The following is a 13,137-nucleotide window of genomic DNA, read 5'->3' on the forward strand; positions in this document are numbered from 1 at the left end:
TTTCTTAATTAGGTATGGACCAGATTTTATCACTGTTAATGAAATTTTCCTGTGGGACAGTCATTTCAAAAGCAGACCTTTGCTCCAAGTCTCAGCTGCTTATATTTATTATAGTTCTTTACATTCTTGCAGCCCTGTAAGATCCCCAGAATAATCTGGGTAAGGATCGAAGGGAAGAGCTGTGCTTGTAGGGGGGAAGGCATCATCTGAATGATGGAATGAGAGCAAAGGCCCTTATCACAGTTGTTTGTTGGAGTTCCTATGGTGTTCTGAAGAGGAAGATTAGTGACTAATCTGCAATAAAGTAATTGCCTTCTAATTTCTAAATTCCTCTGCAGTTTCCCTTAGTTTGCAGCAGTATCTTCAATATAACTTTGTTCTGGTTGTTGTTGTTGTTATGGACTAATAAACATTTCTGTTCAATGGCTATTACCTTTAATCTCATTTGGGAATGTGATTGGTGTGCATCCTCCTTTTATCTACAGCCTCCTTGGAAAGACCTACACAAACACACTGTCTCTTCTTCAGTTCGTATCCCTTGTTTGTTCTGGGACCTCTTTCATGTGTGTATACATTTTGTTCTGCTTCCCATTTCTAGGGAATGATCTCTTATGTGTACATAGTTCATAAAGAATATATACATTCCTCACAACACACTTCATCCAGCCTGTTGCCTTTTAAAACCTGAGGAAAGTACAGAAAATCCAAAATTGCCCACTTCACTAAACATTTTTCTTTTCAATTCTAGGTCCTCCTGTTGAGCCCTTGGAGCCAACCAGGCCTTTACCGACTCTTCCTGTTCGCAGAATTCACTCCACTTCAGAAAGGAAACACGAGAGACAGCCACGACCTCCTAGTCCTCCTCTAGGTGACAGGCCATCTCCTCCTGGCATGAAACCCAACATCTGCGATGGCAACTTTAACACTGTGGCTCTCTTTAGAGGAGAAATGTTTGTTTTCAAGGTACTAAAAATTCTTGCTTATCTCATGGATGGTTTTCTTTAGTTTCATTACTGGAAAAGATGAATAAAAGTATAAGGTAGTTACCGTTACATTTGAAGTGTCTCTAAAGGTAGCTCTGTTCCTCTGAGGCTGCTAAATGAGTAATGTTAGAGGGAACTGTAAGCAGACTGGCTTTGTAATATTTTGAAACAGTGCCTAATGGGATTTACAGACTAAACAGAATTTTGGTGTCTGTGCACCAAAAAGTGAACTCATCAGTCTCACATCAGTGCCTGGTAAAATTATGGAGAAGATGGTCTTTGAAGTTATTGAAGTGCACCTGGGGGACAATGCATTCATTGGTCCCAGCCAACATTGGTTCACGAGGGGTAGGTCCTGTTTAACAAATTTGATTTCCTTTTATGATAAGATCACCCATCTAGTCGATCAAGAGAAACCAGCTGATGTGATCCTTTTGGATTTCAGTAAAGCTTTTGATGCAGTTTCCTATAGGATCCTACTGGACAGAATGTCCAGCATACAGCTAAACAAAAACATCATACAATGGGTGAGCAATTGTCTTACGGAAGAGCTCAAAGGGTTACGCTAAATGGGTCCACATCTGGCTGGCGGATGGTCACCAGTGGGTTCCCCCAAGGTTCCAGTTTAGGGCCAGTCCTCTTCTATGTTTTTATAAACGATTTGGACGTAGGACTAGAAGGTGTTTTGAGCAAATTTGCCAATGACACTAAACTTGGAGGAGTTGTGGACTCGGATGAGGGTGGAAAGGCCTTGCAGAGAGATCTGGACAGACTGGAGAGCTGGGCAATCACCAACCACATGAAGCTTAATAAGAGCAAGTGCCGGCTCCTGCACCTGGGAAGGGGCAACCCTGGCTACATGTGCAGACTGGGCAATGAGGTGCTGGGGAGCAGCCCCACAGAGAGGGATCTGGGGGTTGTGGTTGACATCAAGTTGAATTTGAGCCATGTACGTTAGATCACCTTGCATCTGAAAAACCATGGTCCTACTCCCAAAATACCCAAGGCTTTCACTCTGCCCACTGGGTATGAATGTGGAGTGGGAAATATGGAAGGTTATTAAATGTACAGAACACATCAGCCACAGAAAATGTCTGAATTGAAAATTGTTGAAGGTATTTGGAGAAGTATCAGAGACTCTGTCCTCCTCTTACTCTTCCCTGAGCATCCACTATGTCTTTAACTAATGATCTTATATCTAAAGGGATATTTAATAACTCCTTCGGGCCTATGGATGTTGTGTGTTTCACACAGTCACCATATGTGGTGGTATACATAGTGGTATACACTGTATGGCTGTCCTAAGGTCAGATAGTTGAGCACCAGCTCTCCTGGGAGGTCATATAACTGTAAACTTGCTTCCCCCTGCTTCTTTTTCTTCTCCTTCTGTCCACCCTTTTTCACAGTACCAATAATCATCTTGTTACCCTTTTGGCTGCCATCTTCCCCATGAAGTGCTTCCCTCACTGGGATTGGTGTTGGGCAGCATTGGAGCTCTCATCCAGACCAGGACTTCTACCTTTAATGGCTACAGGCTTAGGCATGGATTAGTAGTGCTTGATGCCAGACTGCAAGATGAAAGTACTCAGTCTGAAGAGCTTTCTGATTTTCTCAGGATCGCTGGTTCTGGCGTCTGCGCAACAACCGGGTGCAGGAAGGATATCCCATGCAAATTGAGCAGTTCTGGAAAGGTCTTCCTGCAAAGATTGATGCAGCCTACGAGAGGTCTGATGGAAAATTTGTTTTCTTCAAAGGTACAGTATATTTCAGTATGAGCCTGCTACACCTGCCTCACATCACACAATTAAAGCATTAAGATGATGAAAATGGGTTCACTGAATCCCTGTCCTTTTCCAAGGGGGCACTTCCAGCAACTAAAGTTTCCTGTTCCACTGACCAGCTTAACAGCTTTGATTTCAAATCAAAGAGTCAGAAAAGATGTGTCATTGCACAGCAGAACCAGCGCCTCTCCTTGCTCATTTGCCAAGTGCAAACTGCTGCAGAACAGTGCAGATCACTGGTGCTGCGCAGCCTCCTGAGGCTTTACTGCTGGCCTATATACCATCATGTTCAGGGACAGATCTGCTCTCCTGGGTCAAAGTCTGCTACAAAGGGAGTTCAGTGAGTCAGTCAGTTGCAACTTGGGTTGAAAGTTCAGCTACAGGACCTCCTGCAGTCTTGAAAAAAATCTCTATCCCCGTGTAGAAGTGCTTGGTTGACTATTTGCCATGCAGCTGAGTCACAGAGGGCTCATCTTCTCTGCCCTAGAGGCACTAGCAAAGGTAGTTTCTGTGACAACACCCCTAAAACATTTTAGTCCAGTAAGCAATGTGGGCTGTACAAGAATAAATGGAACAGGGAGGCTGTTAGCACAGACCTGTCTTTTTCTTACATATTTTTGCTAGATTTTTACTAATGGTTGTTAGTCCTTCTAACAACTGAGCCATACATAAAAGTTCTCCTTTGATTTTCACCTTCCAATGTGATAGCCAAGCCTTAACATATTCCTTAGTGTGGGTTGGCCTTGCCAGTACAATCTCTGTATAAAGCTAATATAGTTCAGTAGATATTGGCTTCCATGTAATTCCAGGTAATGAGAAACAGTTCCTGTTCCTCAGGGAGTGTGAGGCTCCTGCCTGTCTCCTTGAACATGTTGTGGCATCATCTTGGAGCTTCTCCAGATACAGGGCAACCCCAAACCACACTTCTAGACAATTATGAAGGTTTTGACACCTTGATCGGAAGAGTCTGGGGAAATATTAGGAAGAATGTAGTCAGTATCCTTGAAGAAGACCTTTAATTGTGGCCACTGCCCATTAATCAAAGGCTTCCATTAAACATCTGTAACAAGAGGTTGTTCATAATGAGATCAGTGAGGCATCAATATGGCTAGTTGACTTAAAGCATGTTGGTGGCTTTTATGGAAGGTACATGGCACTTGATTTATAGTCCCGGTCCTTGTTCTAGTCTAAGAGGGGCACACTACTGTTTCCTACATATTGTTTCCTGTCAGTGCAATGTGAGCTTCTGTGTCATGATCTGCTCACATCTTTTCGAGGTGCTGGAAAAATGTGTTATGGGTGTTTTCTCTGAAGAGTCCATATGGCCATCTTTATGTGAGGCCCATATCATCTCCTTGTGCTGTGACAGTTTCTGAGCATGATCAAATTGTAAGCAAGGAAGAGTAGCTGGAAATCATCACCATGCCCCTGTACAGATGCAAAGTACATGTGGTCTTCTAATATACTGCATGCGGCTTCAGTCCCTCAGCTCAGTAAAATGTATTAAAACTAGAGAAGGCTCTAAGAAAGGCAATGGAAATTAGCAAAAAGTATGGACTGGCCTTCTACAAGGAACAATTAAATATCCTAGAACTCCTCAGCCTCAATGAGAGCTGACGAAGACAGGATGTGAGAGAAGCCTTTCAAATCAAGACTGGCCTAGAGTATGTGAATGGGAAAGCATTGTTTAACATTTCCAAAACAAGAGCTAGAGTGTCAAATAAAATCAAGAGGCTACAGGTTTAAAATGCCAAGGAGGAACTTTTCACATAATACATTTAAGCCCAGAAGTCACCACCATGCTGTGGTTCAGTGTAGGTGTTTTGCATTTGTATCACTTTAACTACTAATTAGGCATACTCATATGTTGCTTGTATCCCTGTTCGTCTCCAGGAGATAAATACTGGGTTTTTAAAGAAGTGACAGCAGAGCCTGGATACCCACACAGTTTGGTGGAGCTGGGTAACTGTCTGCCCCGGGAAGGCATTGACACGGCTTTGCGCTGGGAGCCTGTAGGCAAAACCTACTTCTTCAAAGGAGACAGGTATTGGAGATACAACGAGGACAAGAGAGCAACGGACCCAGGATACCCAAAGCCCATCACTGTGTGGAGAGGAATCCCTCAGGCGCCACAGGGAGCTTTTATCAGCAAAGAAGGCTGTATGTATCTGTAATCATTATACAAGTTAGACCAATAGTATCTTGCCAAGCTCAGGAGTTGCGTTGTTGGGTTTGGGGTGTTTTAAATTTTTCCACTGAGGTAGGACTCACATCTCAGGCTGCCCAAGGCCACAGTGACACCTGCAAGCACAGGCAGTCTACAATTCTTCCTGACCCTCATCCCAGCCCAGGTACCTCCAAGCCACTAAACCACATTACTCTAATACTAGCCATTTGGGATGGGAAAAGGACTTTTTCTGGTTTTGCTTCCACAAGAGTCCCTAACCAAGCATTCCCAGGCTGTGACTGTGGGGATGCCATACCTTATTGTTTTTTTTCTCCTGTTCTCTTAGCTGTAGCTAGCTCAGTTGCTCTCTTCCTATTACAGGCTCCAACCTTCTGGATGTACTTTGAAGTTAGACATGCCCTGAGCATGGGTTTGGACCTCTAGAGGCTCCTTCTAGAGCATTTCTTTCTCTGACTTGAAGATTTCTTCCTTTTCCGCCAACTAGGGAAGAACTAACAGAAGGGGTTTGTCCATTGAGCCCTTGTTTAACTTGAGGGCTGTGGTATGGGACAAGGGCTCTGGGGTTGGGCTTTCCAATACATCTGGAATACTGCAGTGACAGCCAGCTAAGCAGGAGGCTAGATAAAGGAGAGTCACTTTCACTGGTGTTCCTTTCCCTTTCCTTTCCCCCCCCAAAAAAAATAATCACTTAAGAGTGATTAAAAAAGGAAGCTTGGAGTCCTCTGTAGAGATGAAGGATACTTCAGACAAGATGTAGCATAAACCATCTGCCTGTTACTAGCAGCAGGACAAGACCGTTTCTTACTGAAGTCCAAATCTTTCAGATTCTGTCATCAAAAGGACTTATTTTATTCAGTATTTGCTTTCTCAGGTGGGGTAAAGAGAAACACCTGTGTATCCATCCAAATACTATCACACCAAGGCAAACACTGTCAATATTCAGACTGTTAACAGCTTGGTAATGATGAGTAAATATTACAGATGCTTTAGTAAAAAACAAATCACTGCAGAACACTTACGTTAAAATTTAGGTGGAGAGAAGTGAGCTCAGTATTTTTGTTATTCACAGCTTAAATCCTGCCATCAGCTTGTCTTGGCCAAGGGGAATGGTGTTCTGTGAGCAACATTGCCCCCACAAGCCAAACAAGAAGTTAGGGCTTCTCAAATCATAGAATCGTAAAAAAAATCAGGATTGTTTGGGTTGAAAGTGGTCCTTAAGGATCATTTAGTTCCAACCCCCTGCCATGGGCAGGGACCCCTCCCACCAGCCCACGCTGCACAAAGCCCCATCCAGCCTGGCCTTGGGCACTGCCAGGGGTGGAGCATCCACAGCTTCTCTGGGCAACCTGGGCTAGGGTCTCGCTATCCTTAAAGAATTCCTTCCTTACATCTAATCTAAATCTACCCTCTTGTAGTTTAAAGCCATTACCCCGTCTCCTTACTACAGCCCCTGACAGAGCCCTTCCCCAGCTTTCCTGTAGGCCCCCTTAAGGTATCGGAAGGCCACTGTAAGGTCTCCCCAGAACCATCTCTCCCCCACGCTGAACAACCCCAACTCTTTCAGCCTGTCTCCATAGGACAGGTGCTCCAGCCCTCTGATGATCCTCACAGCCCTCCTCTGGACGCACTCCAACAGGTCCACATCCTCTTTATGTGGTGGGAACCAGAGCTGAACACAGCACTCCACGTGGGGTCTTGCAAGAGCAGAGCTGAGGTGGGCAATCCCCTCCTTTGCCCTACTGGCCCCACTTCTTTTGATGCAGCCCAGGATATGGTTGGCTTTCTGGGATGCAAGCACACATGTTGAGCATCCCATCAACCAACACCCCCAGGTTCCTCTCCTCGGAGCTGCTCTCAATCCATTCTTCACCCAGGCTGTATTTGTGCTTGGGATTGCCCCATCCCAGGTGCAGGACCTTGCACTTGGCCTTGTTGAGCCTCATAAGGTTTGCACAGGCCCACATCTCAAGCCTTTCCAGGTCCATCTGGATGGTATCCCTTCTCTGTTTCTGCTTTTAATCAAGCTCTAAAAATGTCATCTTACTTCCATGGCTTTGGAATGCCCTAGATGAATGCACTATTGACCTAGACAGCTACCACCCTCCAGCCTTTCAGGCTCTCTGTACACCCTCACATGTGCACAATTTAAGCTGTTGGAAATGGTGTGATGAGAAATATTCTCTGTTTTGTCTCCTAGTTTATACCTACTTCTACAAAGGGAAGGAGTATTGGAAGTTTGATAACCAGAGGCTGAGTGTGGAGCCAGGCTATCCCCGGTCAATCCTCAAAGACTGGATGGGCTGTAATCAGAAAGATGTTGAAAGAAGCAAAGACAGGCGCCTCCCTCACGATGATGTGGATATTATGGTGACAATAAACGATGTGCCTAGCACTGTAAATGCAATTGCAGTTGTGATCCCTTGCATTTTGTCTCTGTGTATCCTTGTCTTGGTGTACACAATCTTCCAGTTTAAAAACAAAGAGGTGCAGCAAAACGTTGTGTATTACAAAAGACCTGTCCAGGAATGGGTATGACACAGTCAGCTGCACATTTCAACTCATTGATCTGATGAGGATATGGACAAAAAAAATAAAAGCATTAAAAAAGCCTACCAAACAAAACTACTTCAGTGACTTACAAGTTTTGGACATCCTGGGACCGAAAGAAGCAGAAAAACTGGAAAAAATGCAGGCAACCTTGCAATGTGGAGCCTCATTCCTTCTAACTGCCTCAGTCGTGTCAGTCTTGGCGTGCCATTCTCCACAGGCTCACTCTGCAAACATCAGAGACTTGAGACTTCAAGACAGATTTTCTTCAGACGTTTCAACTGACCTGGGAAACTTCCTTCAGTTCCCTGCATCAGTGCTCCCTGTTAAACCCAGCATTCTCCAGTGTAGCTAAACCACCTCTGAACAGAACCATTTTTTTTAATAGCTGTCTCATAAATGAATTAAGATCATGGAATCTATGAACAGGAACAATTCAGTACTGTAAGAAGACATTCTGATGCTGAGCCATTCTAAAAGATCTTCTTTGTTTATTACAAAAAAACAGGGAATTACCTGGAAACAATTTTCCAATACCTGCTGGTCAGATGTTTTGTACATTCATAACTAATCGATGCTGCCACTCAGCACAGTGCATGAGGAACCATTAAGTACTCCGAGAGGTAAACGAGTGCAGAGCAGAAGCTCAAGAAGCACCAAAACAGACACCGTAATGTTACTTGGTGATATCAAGTCCTAGATTGGGACAATCTAAAGACAAAAAGTAATTGAGTCTTAAAAAAAAGGGGGGGGAGGGGGGAAGAGAATATGCTTTTGTTTTGGGAGCCATTAATGAAATATTTAGATGTCATATGATGCTGTTTTAAGCTCCCATCAGCCAGAAACAATGAACCAATAATTACCAGTATAACAAAAAATGTACAGACGTAGACTGCACTCTGCCCCTGTAAAGATGCTGGGAAAAGATGAATTGTTGTTATGTGGCATGTGTAACTAGACTGTAGAATTTGTATGTTGGGTTTCAGGAAAATGGAAATGTTTTTTTTTTTTGGAGTGAGATCGTCAGTATATTTTGCTGAAATAGTCAAGATACAGTAAGGATTAGGCCTGTTTATAAAACTAAAACCAATCCCTGTAGATGTTACAAACATCGTATGCCTTTGAAATTTGTTGTTTGTTTGTTTTTGCTCACTTCTTCACGTGCAAGAATTTGGCGAGGACCAAAGGAAGCATGCTACACAGTAGAATGAGTTCATCACTAGCCACATTTGACAGAGCCATAAAAATCAGTTAAACACTAAATAAAAACCTGAACTTTCAGTTAGTAACTTTTCATGACTCTCTTCCCACAACAGTAGCTTCTGCTTATCCCTGTTACAATTGTAAATGGTTTAGGATTTTGTGTCCTAACCACAAACTTAGTCCATTTTCTTATTGATGCCGATACTTCTACCATGTTAACTAGAAGCAGAAGAGTCTCCTGCAATGCAATCTAATGGTGAAGTCCTGCCCAGTACAAAAGTGCCATTCATGTAAGCATATGAACTGCTTTGCACGCTAACTATAGGGAATAGGTGATTAGTGTAAGCCCTCTGCATATAACTGAATTTTATTCAGTGCAATAGAAGTTCAATGCACAGAATGTCCAACTAGTATAGAAAAATACAGCTCCATGTCAGCTATGGAAAAAAAATCCAAGGATTTTTATTTTCTTGACAAACATGCTATAAATATTTGTAATTACAATGATGAGGAATGAAGCAGCAGAAAGATTGTTAGCATTCTGAATTTCTAACTGGGATTCAACTATTGCTATGATGAAGCCAGATAGACAAATAGATACTTCTTAGTGAAGCCCACTAGGACTGCATAACATGTGGTCTCAAACTGTATTTTGTCTTTCATATTTGATTTCCATAGCCACGCTGTTTATTGTGTTTAAAAAGTATTACAAACATATTATGAAATAAGTGAGAAGCTAGTAGATGCAAAACTGAATTTTAGTGAAAAAATGTGGTTATGTCTCATGATGGATGAAGGAGTGCAAAGGACCAAATGAAATCAGAGCAATTAATTAGACACTCCCCCCTACATGCTACTCTGTATGTTGCTATGTGTACTATATATGTGGTAGAATGCACACTATGAATGCCACAGCCACATGGCACATCAAACTCATCTGTACGCTGCCATCTCTTCTGGGACTGTGACAGCCCAAACCTTTGAGCAACTTCCAACAGCCATCATTAAAAAAAAAAAAACAAAACCAACAACCAAGAGAAATGTCTGTTTTTGGGGTATGAGGGAGGGGTGTTTGTTTTTTTTTTTTTCCTAGTGCCCAGCTGTAGATATTTTTCTTCAAAATCTTATACTTAGTGCCAAGTTGTACAAGCAGCATGTGCATGATGCTGGTCTGAAGCAAGCTCAGCTGTTCCCTCAGACAGCTACATATTGCCCTGTAAAATCAGGCACCCTGCTGCAGTAAGGTAAGCCTTCTGCCCTATAGTGCCAAAGTCCAGTGTTCCATGAAGAACTGATGCTATAAAGAACTGGAGAAATAGTTTGGTGCCTTTTATCACCACCTCGTAACTGGCTGCTGATGCACACTGAACTGCTTGTTCAGTGCACCTCTGGGTGCAGGTAAATGTTATAAATTTGTCCGTGATTTCCAGGGGCATAAGATGTTTCTGTAAGCATTTTAGTTGCTGAGAAACAGCCCTCAACAGCTACAAGCGTTGGCACTTGGGGGGGCTGAGGCAGGTAGATGAGCAGTTGGCCCATTTACTCTGCAAGTACAACCCAGTTCACTCCGTTGTCATCTCACTTTTAGTTAGATTAACACCTGCACAATCCTGGAGTGACCTGGATCCAGACACAAATGTTAATATTCACATAGGGAACAGTTCCTTATATTCCCATGTCTGAGCTTTTTGCTGAGATCCTGTCCAATGCAAAACAAGCACATCACCTGAGTACTGACTCAGCACGCCTTCCATCAGCACCTCCAGGGACAGGTGGCCACATTCCAGTTTTTGTCCGGACACACAGAACCAGGACACATTGCCACCACAGGGGAGCAGGGAACATCAGTGCTTACTCAACTGATACACACTGCCCTGCAGTATGTGCCATCTGTACAGAAGACAGTCCTGGCATGCTTACCTTGAGCGCAGCAGTTTCAGCTCCTCCAAGGTGCAGCCCATTTTTTGCATTCTTTTTTTCCTCCACATTTTGACTGGGAATAATTTGATCACCAGTAAAGTACATTCATTTTTCCAGATAAATATGCAGGGAAATACAATCAGCAATTAATCACTAGTCATACAATCGCTATAGTCTTAACAGAGGTGGACCTCCACTCTAAGAGGGATCAGCTTCTGCCTTGTAATTGGTCATTACACCTCAACACAAGCTCCCATCACCACATCAGGTAGTCCTCATCCCTATTAGTCAGAATGAATCATTTTGAGTAAACTTTGCTCCACTAATCCACTGCCTGTCCTAAACAGGACACAATAAGCTGAACATCATGGCTTCCAACTGAGCTCCCTATAAAAATGCAGTGAAAAATTCAGCCTTTTGCTCTATTTCCCCCCCATCCTGTAACATACGAAAGAGCCTCCCTCTCATTCCATAGGATTATCCAGGGTCTTTAAAAGCCTTTGGCACAATACCTTGCAAATACCTTTTGGAAGTTCAGATAGATTACAAAGAAACTTCATATTTAAATAACTCCATAGGCTTTGTTGGACTTGCCATTAAAGCACCAGGTTTACGCTCTCTCATGCTATCATGTATCCACATTTCTACTACTTTCACTCTTCACTAGTTTCTGATAGTTTTCTTTGTACACAGGTCCACCTTACTAGTTCAGAAATCCCACAAACCCTTTGTTTAGAAGTGATAACATGTTTGCCACCTTCCAGTTCCCAGGTTTCAATGCAATACTCATAGGAGGTCATACATCACAGTTAGTAATACCTTATTCTTCTGTCTGTCTCTCATTCTTTGGCATATTTCTATCACCAACATTGTCCTAGTATCTTTCTTATTTAAGGATTTGGATTTCACAGAAACTGGATTAATGTATCTTATATATAAGCAATTTTTAACACGCGTCAAGTTCATTAATACAAACTAGGATTTCTGCATAATGACTGTAATTAAAAGTAGAGACAAAAAACGCAGTTTTACTCATTTCACACTTGATGAATATATGCTAACACCCACAGCGATGGTCAGACTACCATTTATTCCTTATCAGAGCCCTGTGAGGTGACCAAAGAAAAACAGTGTCTAACTCTAAATACTGAGACTTGCTAAGAGGAAGAAACCTGAAATGAGTGACAAAAAAGGTTGTCCACTGCATTAAAGGGGCCACAGACACCAGAAATTGTTAGCCAAATTGTATGAAGAGCTGTAACCTGCTTATAGGCTTCCCCAGTGGCAGAGAACAAGTGAGCTGTCTGGAAATGGCAGCCCCTGCCTGTCACCGTTCTAGACAAGCTAGATAACAGGGCTTGCTATTACCAGAGACAATCCTATGGCAATCCTCACTTAAAACTCTGAGGAACAACCTTTAATCAACCCAAAACTTATAAATTGTTCCCCAAACATCCAGACAGTCCAACATATGCGGAGGTTTATTTAATATTCTACAGAGCCTGAACCACCAGGGCCAAAAAAAGAGTTCTGCCCTAACTGCCTTCAGGACTTAACTCCTCAAGAGAATCCAGCTGAGAATAATACAGCTACACGGAAGCAAGCAGGCAGCTTCCATATACCCTTTGGATAGGAAGTAGAGACATTTGTATGCGTTCAGCATACCTGTACAAAGCAAGCACAAGAAAAGCAACTGAAATGAGAGGTCAAGGAGCAACAGCTCTGTTTAGAAGTAAATGACTATCTTCTACCTGAAAGCAGCATTTATGTCACTGTCACTGCTAGACAAAGGCAGAACTCTTCATTAGCAAGCTCCCAAACCCAAAACATATTACTGAATGCAGTAACTGTTTACAACTGCGTTACTTAACCTTTGTCACCAAGGTAACTCAAGATGACATTCTTCAACCCTTTTTGATGTGCTGACTTTTAAGAGCTTTCCAGTGTAGGTGGCCAACTCCCGTACAGCACATTTAAGCCTACTGGCAACTCTATGTTTTTCCAGGCTCTTTTGCAGATGCCTTTGAAGTAGCATATATGTCACCAGACATCTGCAGACAACAGATCAAATACCACTGCTTTGGAAGCAGTTACACTTGGCTGTTAAGTCCCTGTATTGACTTCTTGGAGAAACTCCATTTCTAATCTGAGCTAATCACTTCAGAATCACCAGCCCTATGAGAATAGCTGCAAGTCAGGTCACAAGAACAGGTGATGCTTTCCGAATTATTTTTTGGCAAGTAAACTACTATATTTTTGGTATACAAAATGCAAAGGGCTCTTAAGTTCACTTACAGCAGAAATATTACTGTTTAGCAAGACTGTGAAAAGAGAAGGCAGTGCCATATACGTGCTTAAACAGTCTGCTGCGCAGCAGAACTCTGATCTGCTATTTAAGGCAAAACAATCTCTAGTGATCAATATCCAAAAGGCAAAAGTAAATGTGGGCTAAGTTGAGGACCTCGGTCAGCATCACAAAGAAAGCACAACTGAAGAAAAACTGGAGAACATTAGC

General features: G+C 42.7%; 1 protein-coding gene across 1 annotated transcript in view; it reads left to right on the forward strand.

Annotated features, from left to right (window-relative positions):
- MMP24 (matrix metallopeptidase 24) overlaps nt 1-8,223 on the forward strand; it is a 44,783-nt gene extending 36,560 nt beyond the window's left edge. The window contains exons 6-9 of the mRNA XM_032198090.1: nt 749-963; nt 2,599-2,737; nt 4,658-4,924; nt 7,150-8,223. Coding sequence (XP_032053981.1) covers nt 749-963; nt 2,599-2,737; nt 4,658-4,924; nt 7,150-7,487 — 959 coding nt within the window. The 3' untranslated portion in view covers nt 7,488-8,223. The remainder of the gene's footprint in view (nt 1-748; nt 964-2,598; nt 2,738-4,657; nt 4,925-7,149) is intronic.
- Nucleotides 8,224-13,137: the final 4,914 nt, after the last annotated feature.

This window comes from Aythya fuligula, chromosome 16, assembly GCF_009819795.1.
Source record: "Aythya fuligula isolate bAytFul2 chromosome 16, bAytFul2.pri, whole genome shotgun sequence".
NCBI lineage: Eukaryota > Metazoa > Chordata > Aves > Anseriformes > Anatidae > Aythya > Aythya fuligula.